At 42.0% G+C, this 21172-nt stretch overlaps 1 protein-coding gene across 1 annotated transcript in view; it reads right to left on the bottom strand.

The window, feature by feature from the left end:
* Window positions 1-4921: 4921 nt before the first annotated feature.
* LOC106565553 (arrestin domain-containing protein 1) overlaps window positions 4922-21172 on the bottom strand; it is a 39487-nt gene continuing 23236 nt past the window's right edge. The window contains exons 2-8 of the mRNA XM_014132815.3: window positions 17074-17184; window positions 15093-15143; window positions 11593-11747; window positions 11034-11216; window positions 10655-10831; window positions 7050-7515; window positions 4922-6944 (exon numbers count right to left, since the gene is read on the bottom strand). Of these exons, the coding sequence (XP_013988290.1) occupies window positions 6871-6944; window positions 7050-7515; window positions 10655-10831; window positions 11034-11216; window positions 11593-11747; window positions 15093-15143; window positions 17074-17184 (1217 nt within the window). The 3' untranslated portion in view covers window positions 4922-6870. The remainder of the gene's footprint in view (window positions 6945-7049; window positions 7516-10654; window positions 10832-11033; window positions 11217-11592; window positions 11748-15092; window positions 15144-17073; window positions 17185-21172) is intronic.

Genomic DNA, 21172 nt, shown 5'->3' with positions numbered 1-21172 from the left:
GGTTTGGTATCCTGTTACCCTTTTCCTGTTGAACCATAAAATGTAAGGATTGGAGAGAAGGAGTGTCTTAAGTGGGATGTATATAACTGATGTTGAGAAATGTTTTGCTGTCTGAATTACAGCTATACAGAACCTTTAGGCAGAATTAAACTTGGCTAAAAAGCTTCTCTAGTTGTCCGTGAGTTATTTACTCTGAAAAATAAGAACCTAACAGATGGCGCTGCGAGCAGGATTCACCACGATTTGTAGTCAAACCAAAGAGTCCAGATCAGTGGAGCAGATCTGGCAACAAACAAGGTAGGCTAGTTCCTATATCTGTTTCCACTCATTTTGACATCTTGAGGAGATGAGAATCTTTGGGTGAACTAATTATGGGATACAGACCTGGAGAGCCTAAATTTAATTCTATAGGCCCATTGTGCAATATGTTTTTAGGTTTTGTGGAACATGAGTATTCATTGTTCCAGAGGAGGGAATGATGTATATTGACTAACTGATTTGAGAATGTGTTAGTATGTTTATAACTGTAGAAAATGCATTAGGAGTATAGTGTGTTATGGGTTAGATGTAATGATAGAGGAGTATCATTCCCAGACTATATTGTTACAGGAGATAGCTCATAGAAGAGAGATAGCAGCTAACTGTACACAATATGGGGATTTAGTTGAACATTACACATACCTAGATCATGGTAAGAGTAGAAGAGATAGTGATGGCATTTCAGACACTATGGTAAACTTTCAGGACACCTGTGCCTCTGGATTTTGTTAGGTTGGATATTATTCCCAACTCATAGATTTTTCTCCAATTTCTAACAGCCGGCGAACATTTGACAGATTACATGCAGGAGGTATTCTCACGGCAGGCGCTGTAGGGACAGTAACTGAAGGAGCAGTATTAGTAGCGAAGGATGCTATATTGATAGCATGGAATTGGGCTACTGTGCAAATGAGGGGTATTGTGAGACTGTAGTCATGGGCCATGTTGGAAGCAGCAATGGTTACTAAGCAGCAATGGTTACTTTAGTAGCATTGTTGGGATATCAGTTTATGACGACTCGTGTCACATGGATTGGTAACTGGGGGACCGATGGGAGGACAGGGGATGTAGTTATTCAAATTTCACAAATGATGTTGTCAGGAAATGACCCATGTGTTGCAGTGTGTATATCCTCAGGTGAAAACAGAGATAACCAAGGGCACGGGCTGAATACTGGAGATTGAGTGTACATCAAGAGACACCAGGCGGGGGTGTTGGGACAGCGTTGGTTTTGGACACACACTACTCCGTACAGTACCTGCAGCGGTAAAGATCATAATGTCTCTCCCTGGGGGGGTTGTTCTCACGTGAAGTGAGGTCTAGCTGCATAATGGGTGAGTGAAAACACCATGACAGAGGAAGCAGAGCAAGAGAGACTAGATTCCACTGTAAGACATACAGATGGGTTGGGTCTGGAAGCTACTCTACACATCATAGTTGGGTTGGGTTAGATGTTTTATTGGTTAATGCATCATATGATAGAGGGGTAATTGTACTCTGAACAAAATGTTGAAGGCATTGATGTGAATGCATATACAGTGCTGAGTTACCACAAGAGGATGTAACGTGGATTAGGGATACGCACTTGCATATCGGGTGACGTGCCTGTCGGTGTAATGGAGAAGATGGGGAACAAAGTGAAAATGACATGACCTGGGAACACCTCTCGGAACCTGGGGCCTAAAGGGGAAGACTGGGAGTAAGCATGAGGAAGCTTGTTAGAGCTTTCATTTTTGTGAAACTCCGCAGGAAAGTATCCGGGAGGCATAGAGTCAGGTGAAGAGAGAGTGGGAATTGTCAGGGTCTCAGACTTTGGTTTTCATGCATATATAATTATGCATAGCTTATCACATTGTTAATACTGTTATGTTTTGTGTGTCTTTTTGTTGCTTCCAAGTCTTGTGCTATTACTCTCTTAGGAACCAGAAGGGGGAAGTGGAGAAACTGAAAGCTGCTTCATCTGGCATATAACAAGATCGCAGATTCAGCTGGAATGGCATTTTGTTATGTGATGATAGATGGAATTAAAAAAGGGAGGAAATAAGAGGCCATACGTCTCTGAACTTCTAAACCTCGCGGTGAATGTTTGTTCATTGTTTGTTACATTTGTTAGTTTGTTTTAATTCATGTTTTATAATCATTAGTTCGTTTTTTTATTCATGTTTTATCATCATTGTTTAGCCATTTATTAGTAATTTCCAAGTTTATATAAATTGAACATTAGGATGCTATTGTTCAAGAGAAGGGACTGTTGGATTCGACATTTTGAACATTGAGATATTAAAGACATGATCGATCAGACGCATATTATATTAAGCAGTGAGATCTGTAGAAAAACAGAGTGGCTTTGGAATGTGTTGGGGGATGGGAGGAGAGCACCGTGTTGATACAGGAAAGACGGATGAACATCTGTGGATTAGGTAAGGTCAGGAGGTGAGGTCAGATCCCTTTAAGGGAGTAATAAGGGTTTGGTATCCTGTTACCCTTTTCCTGTTGAACCATAAAATGTAAGGATTGGAGAGAAGGAGGAGTGTCTTAAGTGGGATGTATATAACTGTGATGGTGAGAAATGTTTTGCTTTCTGAATTACAGCTGTACAGAACCTTTGGGCAGAATTAAACTTGGTTAAAGCTTCTCTAGTGTCCGTGAGTTATTTACTCTGAAAAATAAGAACCTAACAGATGAAACATCAACGCTTATCTGTATTTTGCACATATTCATCCCCATGGGGACCCTGGTCCTGATCTGCCTCAGAAGACCGGACAACTAGACAAGTTGATCTGTCTCAGAGGACCAGACAACTAGACAAGCTGATCTGTCTCAGAGGACCAGACAACTAGACAAGCTGATCTGTCTCAGAGGACCAGACAACTAGACAAGCTGATCTGTCTCAGAGGACCAGACAACTAGACAAGCTGATCTGTCTCAGAGGACCAGACAACTAGACAAGTTGATCTATCTCAGAGGACCAGACAACTAGACAAGCTGATCTGTCTCAGAGGACCAGACAACTAGACAAGTTGATCTGCCTCAGAGGACCGGACAACTAGACAAGCTGATCTGCATGGTTTACCAACATTGGATTAAAACAAGCTTATATTTTGGGTTCTGATGGGGTAAGACAGCTCATGAGGAATTTATAAACATATATCATTCATTCATAAGTAAAAAAAAAAAAAAGTGATGTAACAACTAAGGATTCTAGCTTGAAAATAGAAACATTGATGGTGTACCTTGAGGTTAATCCTTAACTTTCTAGGGAGGAATTTGAACCTCCCCTTGCCTTCTTTCACAGCCTGCCTGAGGAGGACTGGTATCATTTGGGCCTTATTGACAGAGATGTTGGCTCCAACTCTCATCTTTTCAGGTTTGCTGATTTGAGGGAGGACTTGACACTAAATAATATATATTTTTAAAGCCTGTTGCACAATAATTTGATTTAATAAACTACATTAATGCAAAAATATTTTAAACACATCTACAACTATTTGTTTTAGGCCTAAACATTATAGTGATTGCACAATGTCAAAAACCAAGTAAACATATTTTTTAAAGACTGTTACAGTAATTTCTGATTGTTTAACAAACTGATGTACATTTATTTTTAAATACAATTAAATGAGTATGTTGTGAATTAAAGTGGTGAACAGTTTAGCAGTAAACAAGAGAAATGATTTAATGCTCCACTATTGGCTCTCTATCTCCCTCCTGTGGTTAATGATATATATATTCAACAGTATCTAATAAATTGTTTGCCCTTGTTGCATCTATTACGCAGCAGGTTGTCTCCTTAATTTGTTTGTACAGCACTGATGAAGGCAAAAGGCCAAAACCTATGCAGAAATGTTTTATTTATTTATAGCCACTTGCACTTTCAATTTCTTTCCCGACTGGATTAAATGAATAGTTTTTTTGCATTTCGGCCTCCCTGGTTTATTTTTCATGGTTTTGACTACGAGTACCTTTTGAACTACAGATATTTTTTCTCCTATGCACCGGCAGCCTTCCATTCTAGCCTGAGTGCAAACCCTCATGCTGGCTATCCCCTGATAATGATAAAGGCCTATAGTCCACACACCACCTCGGTGTCATCATCACAGCAGATGGTGGCACTCAGGACAAAGCAATACAGAGTATAGAAGTTGGCCCTAATATTTTCCTCCCTTAGAAAAGATCCAACAGTGTAGCTTTTGTATCATGACACCTGAACAAAATCAGCATGGGATACTCATTCCAGCATAGAATATTATGTAGTGATAGAGCACAGATTATGGGAAATGATATGATATTATGTTGCCCTTGCAGATTATAGTCCCTCCATCCGAAGGCATGTATGCAAACAGACATAAGCTCTGTGGTCCATGTCCTTGTGTAACACAGGGAGGATGAGCAGTTTCTATGGCAACAGAGGAAGAGCGGTGCTGCAGTAAACAGTGAAGTGGTGAGCCCTGAGACGATCAGGCTGGTTCCTCCTTGCTCCTCTCACGCTCTCCCCTGTTGCACCCGTTATCTTGGCTATTGGACATTATCTTGGCTATCATTCCATTGTCAAAGCATTATAAGGAAGGCAGCTAAAGTATAGTGTATAATAGTCACACCAAGACATGTGAGTAAGTAGCCTTGCATAAGCCGGAATGGCTCATAGGAGCAAGAGCCTGTCTCCTGTTTCTGTAGCATGAGGCATATAGGATGGAAAAAAATCCCGGGCAGAGGGCACGGTTGATAAACCCATTTATTTTGACGGCACCTGAGGTCACCTTTTTATTCTCCTTAGCCAACCACTTTTATAGCTTCATAACCTAACTATCTATGTATTTCGGGACAGGTTTCTTAAATATAGGGCCCAACAAACCACTTTCCTTTACAAAACCAGTACAAATGATATGGCAGATCATTTTATTGGTACACTGTACAATTTGGATTTACAACAAGTTGAAATATTACATTGATTAACCAGGATGCTACTATTTTTCAGAATATTGTTTCTCTCTCAAATGGCTACCATATGCACCAGAAAACTGTTTACAAATAGAAAAATACAAAACCACACACTCATTTGTGAGGGGAAAAGAATGTACAATGAAAAACATGTCGGAATTTATAAAGCTATAGTACTTTCGTGAAGAGAAATACAAACAATGGGGTAGGATTGATAAAGGCAGCCTGAAATGACTCGAGAACCAAGCTGCCGTAGCAATCTTGGAGATAACGGAATAGCACATGGCAAATACAGTAGAGGTGTAATTTCGATGGTTCTTTCAGAGCTGATACCTTATTAAAAATAAGAATTTGTTCTTAACTGACTTGCCTAGTTAAATAAAGGTCAAATACAAATCAAACATTTGTATAGATCAATTCCCAATATCATCTGCAATCTATTTTCTGGTAGTAAAGGCTGTGACTGTACTATATAGGCTACCATTTGAGGAGGGATGGCGGTACATGTATTCCCACAGCAGGTGCTAAAGGTTGTTTCATACAACTCTGTGAATACATAAAGCCACAATGAGGTTGGCTTATAAATAAAAAAGGATGCTGCAATTGAAACAGAAACAAGACAGACACAAAACAAACACTCATACAAACAGATTGGATGATGTTGCCTGATGTTTGGCTTTCAAATTGAGATGTCCAGCGCTATCAACTATCAAAGACAGGAGGGGCGATCAGCCACACACTAACTGGTACACTATATACTCATTCACACACAAACTGGTACACTATATACTCATTCACACACTAACTGGTACACTATATACTCATTCACACACAAAAACATATACATGCACAGTTTTCAAACTGTCAAAAAGTGCTGTCTTGTGCTTGAACATTTAACACTGTTGGTTGTCACACCAACACATTTGATCAGCATTGACTGCCATTTCAACAGCAACAGCAACCCTGAAGACAACTGTCTTCATCAGCACATAGTAATGTAGGTAGAACAGAATGAGTTAAGGCCACATGGGGAAAATCAACAGATCATCTCCATCTATTCAGGGTAAAGAAGGTGAAAGAAAAGTTGTTGTTTGCATCAGATGTCATAAATGCATATCAACCCTTGCTACGTCAGTTCCCCTGCATACCCAAGAGTACAATGTCCCGCTTGTCTGTTTCAGGATGATGAGGTGTGACAAGATAACATGCACATTCCAGAAGCCCCTTGCCAGTAGATCACAGGTTGATGGAGTATGTTCTTCGTCAGCAGGCATCATTGAACTCCAATACTTTAGTGAAGGTCTGAAGCTTTTCCAATAGGCTCCATTCTCTTCCGTTGATGGCCACCAGGGGGTAGACATGCTAAGGACCTCATGTCCAGCTAGGCCACCCCTACTCCACTCATCAAAAGAGGGAGCCACTGCGGTGGAAGTGGATCGGAATTACAGTAGTGTGCACATTTGGAAGGAAACTACAATAAAGGCCAGATTTTGGTTGTGTTTGAAGGATGAAAAAGGAGATATAGTAGCAGGCCTACAACAATTTCAAGTCAACAATGCAAGAATATTCACAATTTGTATTACCCACTACGTTTAGTCTCCAATAGACTCCAATTATGGAATATCCTACCTTCTATAAGTTGTCTCTGAAGTCCTCCTGTTATGCACAGGGAATTTGCGCTCTCATTCCATCTATATAACAGCAGGTCTTTTAAGCCAGGGAGAAGGGGGTATAAACTATAATACAAAATCTGATATGATCCCTTTAAAAAATATATTTGAAAGTAATATTTAGGAGGAGAGCATGTTCTGTCCACTTGGAGAAAGGGTTGCAGTATCCTATTGGTCCTTTAGGGAGTGTAATTGTGGTTGTGAGCTGCATTATGCTCAGTCCTCACTCCTGCGGTCTGCTGTTGTTGAAGCTGGAGTTGTTACTGCTGCAGCTCTCCTCATATGTGGGAGGGGGTTCTGTAAGATACACAGACAAACCAGAGAAACAGTCAGACTATATAGTAGGCCATTGTTCACTAATCATTGATCATCATACTGAAACAGTTTGGGGGAGTGACTCACCATGTGTGAAGTCCCAGGTGCTGTACTCAGGGGGGAGTATGAGAGGACAGGACGTGGGTACTGGGGTGGCGTTTCCTTCTGTGAAGAAGGGGATGGTGGCCCCAGTAGACACACAGAACAGAGGCGCCGAGGTGTCATCGGCACGTCGCTGGCTGGGGGGTAAATCTACACCGGGAGCATAGCTGAATGCACTGGGGGACATGGTGGGGGGCTGGCCGGATTGGTCCTGCTGGGAGTGACTCTTTGTGGGGATCTCCTCGCTGACTGAACCCCCTGCACCCAACACCTCCTCCAAGTCCTCCTCAGCCGGGGGCGCGCTCGGGGTAACACCTTCTGGGTTGGGGTTGGGGCTGATGGTTGTTGGGGCTGGAGTTGAGGGCATAGGTCGTGACGGGATCAAGTTGACAGCGATGTTCCCGATGTAGATGGGTAAAGTGACAACTGTCTCGGGGGACTTTAGTGATACCTGCAGCGGTCACAAGATACAAGATACAATGTAAATCATTCCAAGATGCTCCTTTAACACTCCAATGCAGCTATTCTCATCTCAATATCAAACCATTTATGGGTAACAATTAAGTACCTTACTGTGATTGTTTTCAATTAAAATTGTAAAAAATAAACAAAAATAGCTTTTTAGTAAAGAGTAATTTCTCAAGCAAGAATTTGGCTAGGACTGTCTGGGAGTGGTCTGAGTGGGGAGGGGAACACCAGCTGTTATTGGCAGAGAGGTTTGGAACGCTCTTTCTTATTGGTCTACTATTTACCGCCTGGTAAATTTCAGCTGGTCTTTTCAAACAGCTCTTACAGTAAAAGGGCATTGTCATAATTTTTGGGCTGTTCCCAACAACAACAAAATCTTGGTCGACCAAGAGTTGTCTGTTCTTTCGACCAATCGATTGGACAACATTTCTAAACATGCATTTTTCCATATATAGACACATCCTGTGTTTTAATCAAATCAACTATATACACTGAGTTTGTCTAATGCTTTAAGCGAACTGTTTGATGAAATAATTAAGAGACACAAATGACTAGAGGGAATCCGACGGCAATTCATTTGATTGTGCCATCTGGCTCAGACTTGCTGCGCTGTGTAAAAAAAAGACAGCAGTGACTGTGTGACTAGCATCCATTGTCTCTCTCTCCTCCCTGCTGCAGCGACCACCACAGAACATCAGTGTGTATCGCGCTGTCCATGTTGCTGAAGCTGCAACATAATTACACCCATTTCTGACAGAAAAGTTATGTTACCGAAATCCCTCAATTGCTCTCTTTACGTGACACATGTATGCTTCGAATGCACGTGACCAATAGGGCCTGACCTATAGCATATCATAATCACATCAATAAATTGGTTATAACAAACTCTGAAAACTGTAACACGTGACAGCAAAATGGATGCAGAGGACGTGACAAATAAACTCGAAGCAAATTACTGGTTGCGCAGGAGGTAAAGGGGAAGATGTGTGGAATGAATTTGACTAGTTGTGGAAAATACTGGATATCAAGAAAAATAAGATAAGGAGCAAGCACAGCGAGCATATTAGGCCTATGTGTGCCAAAAAGGCGCTGTTAGTTTACAATATAATTTTTCTGACCCTTTGTAACAATGTAAACAACACTAAATAAATGATTAGCGTACCAGAGAGTCTGTTGTAATTCTTTATTATTTTTTGTAAAGCCTTTATTACAGCAAAGACTAAAAGCAGTCGCATTCATTCGTGAATGCAATTTCTGTATTGGAACGGTTTAGGCCAATTTATTGTTTACGCTAATTATTCGAATTAACACTTTATTTTATTTTAAAACTAAAATGCTTGATTCCATTTCACATCATGAATGACTCGTATGCTGTGTGATGACATGAACGAATGAATGATTAATTGATACGGTAGCCTATATAACTATTGAAATATAGGCCTAAGTAAGTTACGATATTAAGACTAAACAGGATGCGCTCTTAGGCCTACAGCTCGATGGTGGTTATACAAGGATACTATACTAAGCCTACTAATGATAATGACATGACTTATTATAATAATAATAATGATAATAATAACAATAAGAAGGTGTCACGGCTGTTCAAAGGACCGGACCAACGCGCAGCATGGTTGTAGTTCCACATATTTATTTATTCCGTGAAAACGTTTGCAACACACCAAAATACTTGTAACAACAAACCGTGACGCAGAGAAAATAACACTACTCAAAAATGAACAACCCACAAACACAAGTGGAAAACCCCCCTACATAAATATGATCTCCAATTAGAGACAACGAGAACCGGCTGCCTCTAATTGGAGATCATCCCAACAACCCCAACATAGAAATAGAAACCTAGAAACCCACATAGAAACAGAAAACCACCCAAAAACACCCCCTGTCACGCCCTGACCTACTCTACTATAGAAAATGACATCTTACAAGGGTCAGGACGTGACAGAAGGAGCTCAAGGGAAAAGGAGGGTTATTATTATTATAAATAATAATTTCTGACAATTTGGAACAGTGTAAACAACACTAAATAAATTACAAATAACACCAGAGAGGCTGGTCTAATGAAATTTATTAGAGCATAGCAAAGATTAAAAACAACACAATTTGTTAAATTGTTGCGTGAGGCTTGGTGCTCACGGAATCGGTAGGCTATCAACCAAACACTTAAACAGGCAACAGAGGCAGGATCTGTCTTATTTCTGTAGATATATATGGATGATTTATAAATCCAGGCACATTTAACAGTTAAGGCGATTGATTATAGACCTAATTAATTTGGCGTTTCCTCTCTCCTCACTTTTCTTAGACAATTAAGACAAGGGCTGTTTTCTCATCTCCTAACTCTGCTGTTGCCTCCGCCTCATTGTTTTCAACACCAATATTGATGTGTTTCAGAACCGCGGACAGCGACCTCTTTTCAACGCGAGAGAAAGCGCATGTGTTATAAAATAATAAAATCTTTATTTCTGTTGCACCATTGTTCTTACATATTATAACCATATACAATTTCAGTAGCACATGTCTTAAGACTGATGGACTGGGCCATCCCCACGGCCTCCAGAATGGATCAGTCCACTCAGACAGGTGTCTTGTACACCATGTTTTTTGGTTTTTTGCTACTGCTCGACTAAAGAAATCTCAGTCGACCAACAGCCTATTGACTAAACAATCGAACAGTCGACTAAATGGGGTCAGCCCTACATAATTTTCCCAATTTCACAGTACTTTTCCAACCCCATAGTGTGGAAATAGATATAAAACACAGAAAAATCACATTTTTGACTGCACTGGGCCTTTAAGGACTGTACTGACAAAAATAGCTTTGCCATACTGTATTAGGAACAAGAGATTACCATAGTTATAATCCCTGAACTCACTAAAGAGACATCTCAGACTGAGCATGAATGACTTACAGCATACTACATCACAGGTGCATTGGGTTAATGAGAGGATTACAGCACTATGATACTGTATGAGGAACAGTGTCTGGTTTATATTACAAAGAACACTGTACAATTGCTACAAGTCTGAAGTACCACTTGTGAACAACACGCTATTCATTGAGGGGATCCCAACAAGTGCACTTCATTGAGGGTGTTACTAACCTGGATGAAGTAATCGATCTCTATAAGGCTGCAGCCGGCCAGGGCAGACTGTGGGAGGGGCGGTACGATGATTTGCTCCCGCCACTCAGCGTGTTTCCCCGCCTTCACTCCCGCCCCCTCTACCTCTGCTATGGTCCGCAGGTCGAACACAGCCCGTTTGGTCTTATAAGTCACTTTCTGATCAGGAGAGAGTCATCAGAGTGAAGCCCATCAGACCAACATACAGACCAGACAATACAGAGCAAAGCATCACATCACTTCTTAGAGACAATATACAGTATATCAGCATTTGCCCATAAACCAGTCAGACTACCTGTTTTGTAGGACAAAATAGGTAAAGGAACAAGAGCACATGAGACATTAAAGAGGTCTTGGGTACCTGTATGAGGCTGGCCAGCACACAGCCCGTGTCCTTGCCTGACTTGTTGTGGATCTCAGTGGCTAGTCTGATGATCTGGCCTGGTGTGTATCCCCTCTGGTCACTGGAAGCCTTCATCATGAGGGTGCCCGTCTTCACCAGGAGGTAGCTGAACCTCTTAGTGGTCACAGCATAACTGGGTTGCTGGGGAGAAACAGTCATAGGAAGGATAAAACAAGCCGTTCCAATGGACAGGTGAACAGAGCATAGAAACAGAGAAATTAGAGCTGGGGGTAAGGAGGAGTCCTCCTGTAATCTTTAATAAAAGACAAGATAGTGGTTGTGCTGCGCTCATTGTGCTGAAATCAAATCCCATAACTATCAAACTAAATAAGGCATGATCAAATAAGTCGGCACTCTACGGGTAGTCCACTGTCCTCTTCAGACATTATCTACTGTTCCAGTAGACAGTCTCTAGCCAAGTACTATATCTAGTTATTTTTTGAGGTAATTCCATTGAAATGACTGCATTACAACACAATTGAATTATATTGTTGAGACAGTGTTGACTGCTCTTTACCTCAATGTTGGGCACTTGGTTGAGGTTGAGCAGGTTTAGTAGGTAGAAGGGCCTCTGGGCCTTGTAGTCCTTGGAGAAGCGAGGTGTGTCTATGACGGCTCTCACACGGTAAACAATCTTCCCAAAGGGCCCTTCAAAGGAGGTCGGGGCAGCCACTTGGTTGGGCAGAGAGAAATACAGCTATTAGACAGTGCAAGATTGACCACAGAAAGTTTAAGGTTATATACAAAAACATACTCATGGAGATAAATAATTCACGATATCAAGTGCTACAGCTACTGCATCGACATTAACCAAAGCTGTTTCATTTCTTTCCTAAAGCCTGTGCTGTCTGCAGATGAATCCTATAAACAAGGATATGAGATTCTGACTAAAACAGACTGGCAGTCTAAAATGATGTCTGGTCACTGTGTGTGCTTTATCAGAGAAATGCCAGTCAGTGCTCGGTCTGAGCAGTGGGAGGCAGATAGATCAGATCAGGGGGACAGATACTCAGTGCTCCTAGCAGCGCTGTCACAAAGTGTCTGTGCTCATCTGTCTGAGCTGTACAAATCCCCTCCTAGGAGGACAGGAGGAGGACACTGTTTAATTACACAGTCCAGAAAGGACAGATGATAAAGGAGGAGGGGAAGGGAATGAGGAAAGGAAACTGAAGAAGGGAAAAACAAAAATAACAATTCTGAGAGGTTGGATGGAGAGAAGGAATGGAGAATTACAGGATGAAGTTCAGGACAAACAGAGGTTCGTCTACAGTACATCCTCAATCCGAATACATTTACAAAGGTCATACTGTATAATAGAAATGTCCATCTATTGTGTTCAGCTCATGCCTTAAAGCATGACAGGTGCTGATTCATTCAAATTAGAATGCATTGTGTCCAATGTAATGCTATGATTTACCATTTGGCCTTTAACAAAAAACATTATTGTACATTCCTATAAATCATTGGAATAAACAGATTGATTCAATATGGTACAGTTTTCAAGGTGTACACAGAACAAACAAGTCTCTGGACTTCTCAGTATTATCCATTCTAATTCTGCACTCCTACTCATTTAAATGATAATGTCAGTAGTGGGTGCTGCACAGGGGAATTTCCTGCTGTCAATAAGGATTAGTGAGGAGCAGCAGGCTGGGTGTAAAAGGCTTGGCAGAACAGACACAGACAGGCTCCTGGCCAGAGGGAACCTAGCACCAGGGGAACGTGTCTGACTGAGACTATGGGCCTGACAAAAAGCTCTTCCACTACCTCTTCTCCAGCCTCCTCCACAGGACCAAGGGCTCCTGTTTTTAAGTCTTTACTTGTCAGTGTTTAAGTACATCCACCAATCCTCACAGCACGAACAGCAGTTTTAATGTAGCATCCTATTTGGAGGAGCTCTAGAGCCTAGATGTTAAAGCCTCCCCTGTCAGCCCCTGACCTGACAACCAGCAGGGGGCACTGTCACTGGGTCACGGGGCTCAGTGAGTCTGCCTGGATGATCCCGTCATCAGCTCTGGAATTATCACGTCTTCTGCCAGTTCTGTAGACGAGGGTGGGAGGAACAGCGGGGGGATGGCAGGGGGCCCACAAGGCGCAATTAAACACTGACAGGACTAAAATACTATATATAGACATCCCTCCTCACCCCACCGAGCCCAGACAGAGTGGAGCCTAATGGACAGACACTGAACTGTCTGTGACCTCACACCTGCATGTACTCGAGTTCACAGTCCAGTCAAAAGAAGCATTCTAAATGTCATGTGTTATTACACAGGGGTGTGTCTGTGGGGACACAATATGGTTCTCTAGGCTGCTGGCACTTGTTAACTCTGCCTTTGTGTTAGTCCTTGGCCGGGGATGACTTACATGGCCGACTTTGACATATATCACCCACTTAGACAGGAGATATTGGCTGACTGAAGCATTTAGGATTAAAGAGCACATTTTTTATTATTTTTTATTTATTTATTTATTTTATTTCACCTTTATTTAACCAGGTAGGCTAGTTGAGAACAAGTTTTCATTTACAACTGCGACCTGGTCAAGATAAAGCAAAGCAGTTCGACACATACAACAACACAGTTACACATGGAATAAACAAACATACAGTCAATAATAAGGTAGAAAAAAGTCTATATACAGTGTGTGCAAATGAGGTAAGATAAGGGAGGTAAGGCAATAAATAGGCCATAGTGGCGAGGTAATTATGATATAGCAATTAAACACTGGAGTGATAGTGATAAATTAATGTAATAAGCAACTTCTCCTTTTGAAAATGGCCTACGTGGCGTCAATATGAGTCAAAAACATTCTAGAGTCAAAATTGACGACAAAGTGTATATAGGATAACTTTGGTTATAAAGTCAGTCTCGTCAAAAATGGCAATTTGTGAGATAATTAGGAAAAAAATGTATGTCATGGAATGAAGGGTACCGTAAAAGTCTTTCTTGAGTTGGGTTGATTTCAATCCTGCCCACATGCTTACAGCTGGCAGCACCCAAGTAATCATCAATTCGGAGCGCACCGATCATAATACCCATGGTCAACTTGGTTTGACATTCGAGATCCCTATGGAGGCTAGTTAGGGACCACCAGTAAATTACACAATGTACATGGGACAATATTTTAAAAAATCAATAGCTCCAAATTTCAATGACTTTCAAAAACCTCAAACCACCTATAAATTGTAGAAATTCATATACAAATATTTAAAGCATTTAATGAGACAACTAAAAACTGGGCAACATGAAAATATTGCCTCATTTACATTGTGTAATTTATTGATGGTCTCTAGCTATCCCCAGAGTTAGGCTATCCAAAGTCAAACCAACTTTGCCACAGTCGCACACCGGCTGGCTGAAGCTAATTGGGGAAAGAAGTTGGCTAGCTTGCCTAGGCTACTTCCAGACACAAGACCTGGTTAAACTGTTTCAAGTTATTGAGAAGGGTGAGTGACTGTAACTGTGTACTGTTTTGTCAGTGACAGTACAAACACTTCCCACGTTTGACCGAACATACAAGACACCCACATCAAAGCACACCTCCAAAACCCAAATCTCATTCTCAGTCACATTTCCTAATGAGGGGAATTAAAACCGAGGCTAAATCAGGAAGTTCAGCCCCACTTTAAGGTGAAGTGCATAAAGCACAAGGGCAGAGACATTAGAGTCAATAGTGTGCCCTACCTGTGATATGAAAAGGCATCTCTTTATTTACCTGAACAAACTGTACTGAATGTTCTTTCTCTAATCACAATAATATATCATGTCCAGTCCAATTGTTTCATTGTTAGACAAAGAGCCAAGGGCATTAGGCAATACTACAAAGGCAACAAACACTGTGCCTGTTCATAAACTTCACGTTATCAGTGGTTATCAGCTGTTTTACCAGTTTCCTTCAACGTCACTAACAACAGTTCTGGTATACTGTAAAGATGTTTTTTTTTTTATTGACCTCAGTATGGTTGACATGGTGGAACGCAGTTCAACAGATTTTCCAGACTAATTCCAAACATACCTGGAATGAGAAATTGAAAAGGGAAGCTGTGCTCGCCAGCTGCCAGGGTACCTGTAAGAGAGAGATCACTTGGTCAGATAGACAAGCAAAATCACATTTAAACAGACAGACATACACAGACACACACAGACAAAGAGAGCAAGACAGATTGACTGGTGGCCAGTGTAAGTTTTCAAGGCACACAACCAGCATGGCTACCACTACAGCGATATTCCATCCCATCTGGCTTGCGCTTAGTGGGACTATCATTTGTTTTCAACAGGACAATCACCAAACACACCTCCAGGCTGTGTAAGGGCTATTTGACCAAGAAGGAGAGTGATAGAGTGCTGCATCAGATGACCTGGCCTCCACAATCACCCGACCTCAACCCAATTGAGATGGTTTGGGATGAGTTGGACTGCAGAGTGAAGCAAAAGCAGCCAACAAGTGCTCAGCACATGTGGGAACTCCTTCAAAACTGTTGGAAAAGCATTCCAGGTGAAGCTGGTTGAGAGAATGCCAAGAGTGTGCAAAGCTGTCATCAAGGCAAAGGGTGGCTACTTTGAAGAATGTAAAATATATTTATATTTTTATATATACACTTTTTTTGCTTACTACATGATTCCATATGTGTTATTTCAAAGTTTTGATGTCTTACAATGTAGAAAATAATAAAAATAAAGAAAAACCCTTGAATGAGTAGGTGTGTCTAAACTTTTGACTGGTACTGTATATATATATTGTGGTATCCCAGGAGTTCTACCCTGGGATACCAGGGTGGTAATAGAGGGGAGGTATGTGAGTCGACGTTGGCTCTCTCTGCTGGGAAAACGGGAGGATGGGCACCCCGACAGGGACAGCTCTAAGTGGAGGTAATTAGAGGAAAGTGCCAACCAGCCGTGGAGGCTAAATAAAAGGAGCACGATGGCACACCGTGGGAGAGAAGAGAGAGAGACGGACACCAGTTAAGAAAGAGAAGGAAGACCGAGCAAAACCTAAGTTACCTAAGTAATCCACAAAACCTAAGTAACCCGCAAAACACCAGTCTCAACGTCAACAGTGAAGAGGCGACTCCAGGTTGTTGGCCTTCTAGGCAGAGTTGCAAAGAAAAAGTCATATCTCAGACTGGCCCAAAAAAATTAAAGATTCATATGAGCAAAAGAACACAGACACTGAACAGAGGAACTCTGCCTAGAAGTTCTACCTCCCTGATTTTATTATTAAATTACACCAACAAGATTAAATCAGCTCTCTTGACTGTAATTGTGCGGTTCAGACGGCTTAGTGGGTTGTTGGAGCTAAGCGCTTTCAACACCAAAGTTATGGGTTAATGAATCAGTATGGATATAGAATATATAAAAATAACAAGGAAAGACTATGGATTATACTATATATGTAGACAGGAAGAAAGAAAACAGAGTTGAACAGACTGCTCTCTGGTAAAAACACTGGGCCTATAGGTGAGAGAGGTTGTGGAGTTAAATATTAAGCAACATATTGGTGGTACGTTAATCTAACCAGCATAAATTACGTTCTCCACAGATCACATACTGAACTCCCTGACCAGTACTAGGACAGAGCACCACCAGAGTTAAACAGATGGGATCTGTGGAGCACAGCACATCTCTTCTCTTGATCAGTAATTGTTAGGCACAGCCATGTTTCTCATCTGAGAGGGCAGACAGAACATTTAGTGCAGGAACACCCATATGCAGGGAACTACTACTTTAGCTGATGGCAGTTTCACTAGTTTTGTCACAAGAGCTTTGGAAAATGTTAATTATCCCTTAGAGTGATCACCAATATAAATGCAAAACCGCTCTTGAGGACAAAAACCGAATTGAGAGGCAGAAAGCTACATTATACATTTTTATAATCAACAGAGATGAAGAGGGCTGCAACACGGCCACTGAAGAGCCTCTATTTAGATTCTCATTCTATACCTTATACTCTATACATGTTGAATCAGTAGCCCCAAAATGGCTTCCATAGTCCTCACCTTTGTCAGCTACAGACAGTGTGCTGCTGAAGTATTGCTCTTCCAGTGTCCATGACATGTCGTTCATTTTGTTGGAGACCCCACATGATCCCAGGCAGTTCACCTTAATGGCTGGATTGGAAAGAAAGAAAAGAGTCAATCAACCGTATACAGTTTACTAACTTAGTCTATAATCCATAGTTCTCTAAAATGGTAGTTTTCACTGTGGTTTTTTATCTAAGTAATGAGCTGGTATAAAAAACAGAGCCCATAGATGGTATGGATGCTACAAACACTGAATACCAGAGTTTTCAATGAAGGGTGTCTATAAATCTGTTTTTCTGTTGACTAGAAGCCCAATGTTCAGAGAGTATTCCCTTTAGACAGAATACCCTTAGTCCTGGTGTGTTCACAGTGTTGTATAAAAACAGCAGCACTCAACATTCAATAGTGATGGGCTTGTAGAGTTATTTGAATCACAGACTGTATTAGCCTCACCGCTTACCTGTTCGATGGGGCTATCGATTATGTTACTGAGATGCTAATGCAAGTCAAATCCAATAGCTAGCCTTTATGGGGCGAGCCAGCCAGCCTTGCCCCATCAAATTTCAGATGAACCAGATGTTTTCTGGGTAATATTATCATTATGTAAGTAAAGGTTAACCTAGATATGTACCAGGGGATTAGATCCTGTTTCATGATGCAGCATACATGCAGCCACTACTAATCTGATGTCCTGTGATAAGCTCCTATCTCCTTCATTGAGAATGAACCAGAGGGTTAGTTTGATCAGACTGCACACAGCGGTCACAACACATATGACGTCCCACTGGGCACACAGTGGTTAAATCAACGTTGTTTCCATGTAATTTCATTGAAATGACATAGAACCAATGTGGAATAGATGTCGAATTGATGTCTGTGCCCAGTGGGGTGATGTATGGAGAGGGTCTGTGTGGTTTAAAGGCCTTTGTGTTGAGTTGCATACCGTTGGAGAGAAAAACAGCGAATGCCGCAGACTTATTAGCATCATAATGATCTTACCAGAGGCACACCACAGACCCTCACAAAGCATGATGCCTTACTTTGGTCATTAGTGGTGGCTACTGCGGTTGGGCAAAGGGGCTCCATTCTCTCTTGGTCATAAATAATCTTACAAAACAGACACTTGATTGTGTTGTGTAGTTATCAACAGATGGAGAGGGTGGAGGAAATAGGAGAAACAGTATCAGTGCTGCCAATATTCATGTGAAACCGGTGTCATTTTGTGTTCAATGATGGTTAGAAAGAAAACATCCTGGAAAACCAAATGTATTGTTTAACTACTGTTAAACCCATCATCAGCCTGCTGTGTTCAGCCATGTTTGAGTGTTGAGACGATTATGTAACAAGTTGGGTAAGCCTGGGAGATTTTCTGAAGCCCAATGCTAGATCTATCTATCTATCTATCTATCTGTCTGTCTGTCTGTCTGTCTGTCTGTCTGTCTGTCTGTCTGTCTGTCTGTCTGTCTGTCTGTCTGTCTGTCTGTCTGTCTGTCTGTCTGTCTGTCTGTCTGTCTGTCTGTCTGTCTGTCTGTCTGTCTGTCTGTCTGTCTGTCTGTCTGTCTGTCTGTCCCAGACCTGCATTCCTATAGCATCTTGTTCCCTCATGGCCTCACATTGTCAGAAATTGAGGGAGGGAGAGAGAGGTCAGATTTAGAGAAAAGAGATCTGTGCAGGGGACGGAAGTGGTGGCATATGACACTGTGCAGTTATGGACTGTGTGACCACGCGACCACAGGCTCACACCCATGCAGAAGCCCGTGTTGGCACCAGAGAAACACACAAGTAGCAGATGGCTCCCCTCCACTGGCAGAGCTTTTCTGTTCTGCTCTGGGAGAACAGCAACATTCACAGTGCACAGAAAAGACCAGCGCCCTTCAAACTAACGGCCCATCATGTGGGCATTAAATAAACCATGCAATCTGTTTCTCAAGCTATCTGCCCCATTTAGCATAATGCATTTACACACTTCTCCCTCACCCCATTTGAGACCTGTTTAAGGAAACTAGTCATTTCTATTTATTTTATTTAACTAGGCAAGTCAGTTAAGAACAAATTCTTATTTACAATGATGGCCTACCCCAGCCAAACCCAGACAACACTGGGCCAATATTGTGCACCACCCTATGGGACTCCCAATAACAGCTGGTTGTGATACAGCCTGGAATTGAACCATGGTCTGTAGTGATGCCTCTAGCATTGAAATGCAGTGCCCTAGACCACTGTGCCAATCGGGAGCCTGTCACTACTCTTTCTAAAATTATCTGCTGAAATTGTTGCAACCCCTATTACTAGCCTGTTCAACCTCTCTTTTGTATCGTCTGAGATTCCCAAAGATTGGAAAGCTACAGCGGTCATCCCCCTCTTCAAAGGGAGTGAAACTCTAGACCCAAACTGCTACAGACCTATATCTATCCTACCCTGTCTTTCTAAGGTCTTCGAAAGCCAAGTTAACAAACAGATTACCGACCATTTCGAATCCCACCGTACCTTCTCCGCTATGCAATCTGGTTTCAGAGCTGGTCATGGGTGCACCTCAGCTACGCTCAATGTCCTAAACGATATCATAACCGCCATCGATAAGAGACATTACTGTGCAGCTGTATTCATCGACCTGGCCAAGGCTTTCGACTCTGTCAATCACCACATTCTTATTGGCCGACTCGACAGCCTTGGTTTCTCAAATGATTGCCTGCCTGGTTTACCAACTACTTCTTTGATAGAGTTCAGTGTGTCAAATCGGAGGGCCTGCTGTCCGGACCTCTGGCAGTATCTATGGGTGTGCTACAGGGTTCAATTCTCAGGCCGACTCTCTTCTCTGTATACATCAATGATGTTGCTCTTGCTGCTGGTGATTCTCTGATCCACCTCTACGCAGACGACACCATTCTGTATACTTCTGGCCCTTCTTTGGACACTGTGTTAACTAACCTCCAGACGAGCTTCAATGCCATACAACTCTCCTTCCGTGGCCTCCAACTGCTCTTAAACACAAGTAAAACTAAATACATGCTATTCAATCGATCACTGCCTGCACCTGCTCGCCCGTCCAGCATCACTACTCTGGACAGCTCTGACTTAGAATACGTGGACAACTACAAATACCTAGGTGTCTGGTTAGACTGTAAACTCTCCTTCCAGACTCACATTAAACATCTCCAATCCAAAATTAAATCTAGAATCGGCTTCCTATATCGCAACAAAGCATCCTTCACTCATGCTGCCAAACATACCCTCGTAAAACTGACCATCCTACCGATCCTCGACTTCGGTGATGTCATCTATAAAATAGCCCCCAACACTCTACTTAACAAACTGGATGCAGTCTATCACAGTGCCATCCGTTTTGTCACCAAAGCCCCATACACTACCCATCATTGCGACCTGTACGCTCTCGTTGGTTGGCCCTCGCTTCATACTCGTCGCCAAACCCACTGGCTACAGGTTATCTACAAGTCTCTGCTAGGTAAAGCCCCGCCTTATCTCAGCTCACTGGTCACCATAGCAGCACCCACTCGTAGCACGTGCTCCAGCAGGTATATCTCACTGGTCACCCCCAAAGCCAATTCCTCTTTTGGTCGTCTTTCCTTCCAGTTCTCTGCTGCCAATGACTGGAACGAACTGCAAAAATGTCTGAAGCTGGAGACTCATATCTCCCTCACTAGCTTTAAGCACCAGCTGTCAGAGCAGCTCACAGATCACTGCACCTGTACATAGCCCTTCTGTAAACAGCCCATCTATCTACCTACCTCATCCCCATACTGTATTTATTTATTTATTTATCTTGCTCCTTTGCACCCCGGTATCTCTACTTGCACATTCATCTTCTGCACATCTACCATTCCAGTGTTTAATTGCTATATTGTAATTACTTTGCCACCATGGCCTATTTATTGCCTTAACTTACCTCATTTGCACTCACTGTATATAGACTTTTTGTTTTCTTTTGTTCTACTGTATTATTGACTGTATGTTTTGTTTATTCCCTGTGTAACTCTGTGTTGTTGTATGTGTCGAATTGCTATGCTTTATCTTGGCCAGGTCGCAGTTGCAAACGAGAACTTGTTCTCAACTAGCC

Source organism: Salmo salar, chromosome 01 (genome assembly GCF_965601325.2).
Source record: "Salmo salar chromosome 01, fSalSal1, whole genome shotgun sequence".
NCBI lineage: Eukaryota > Metazoa > Chordata > Actinopteri > Salmoniformes > Salmonidae > Salmo > Salmo salar.
This window is presented reverse-complemented; position numbering and strand designations above follow the sequence as displayed.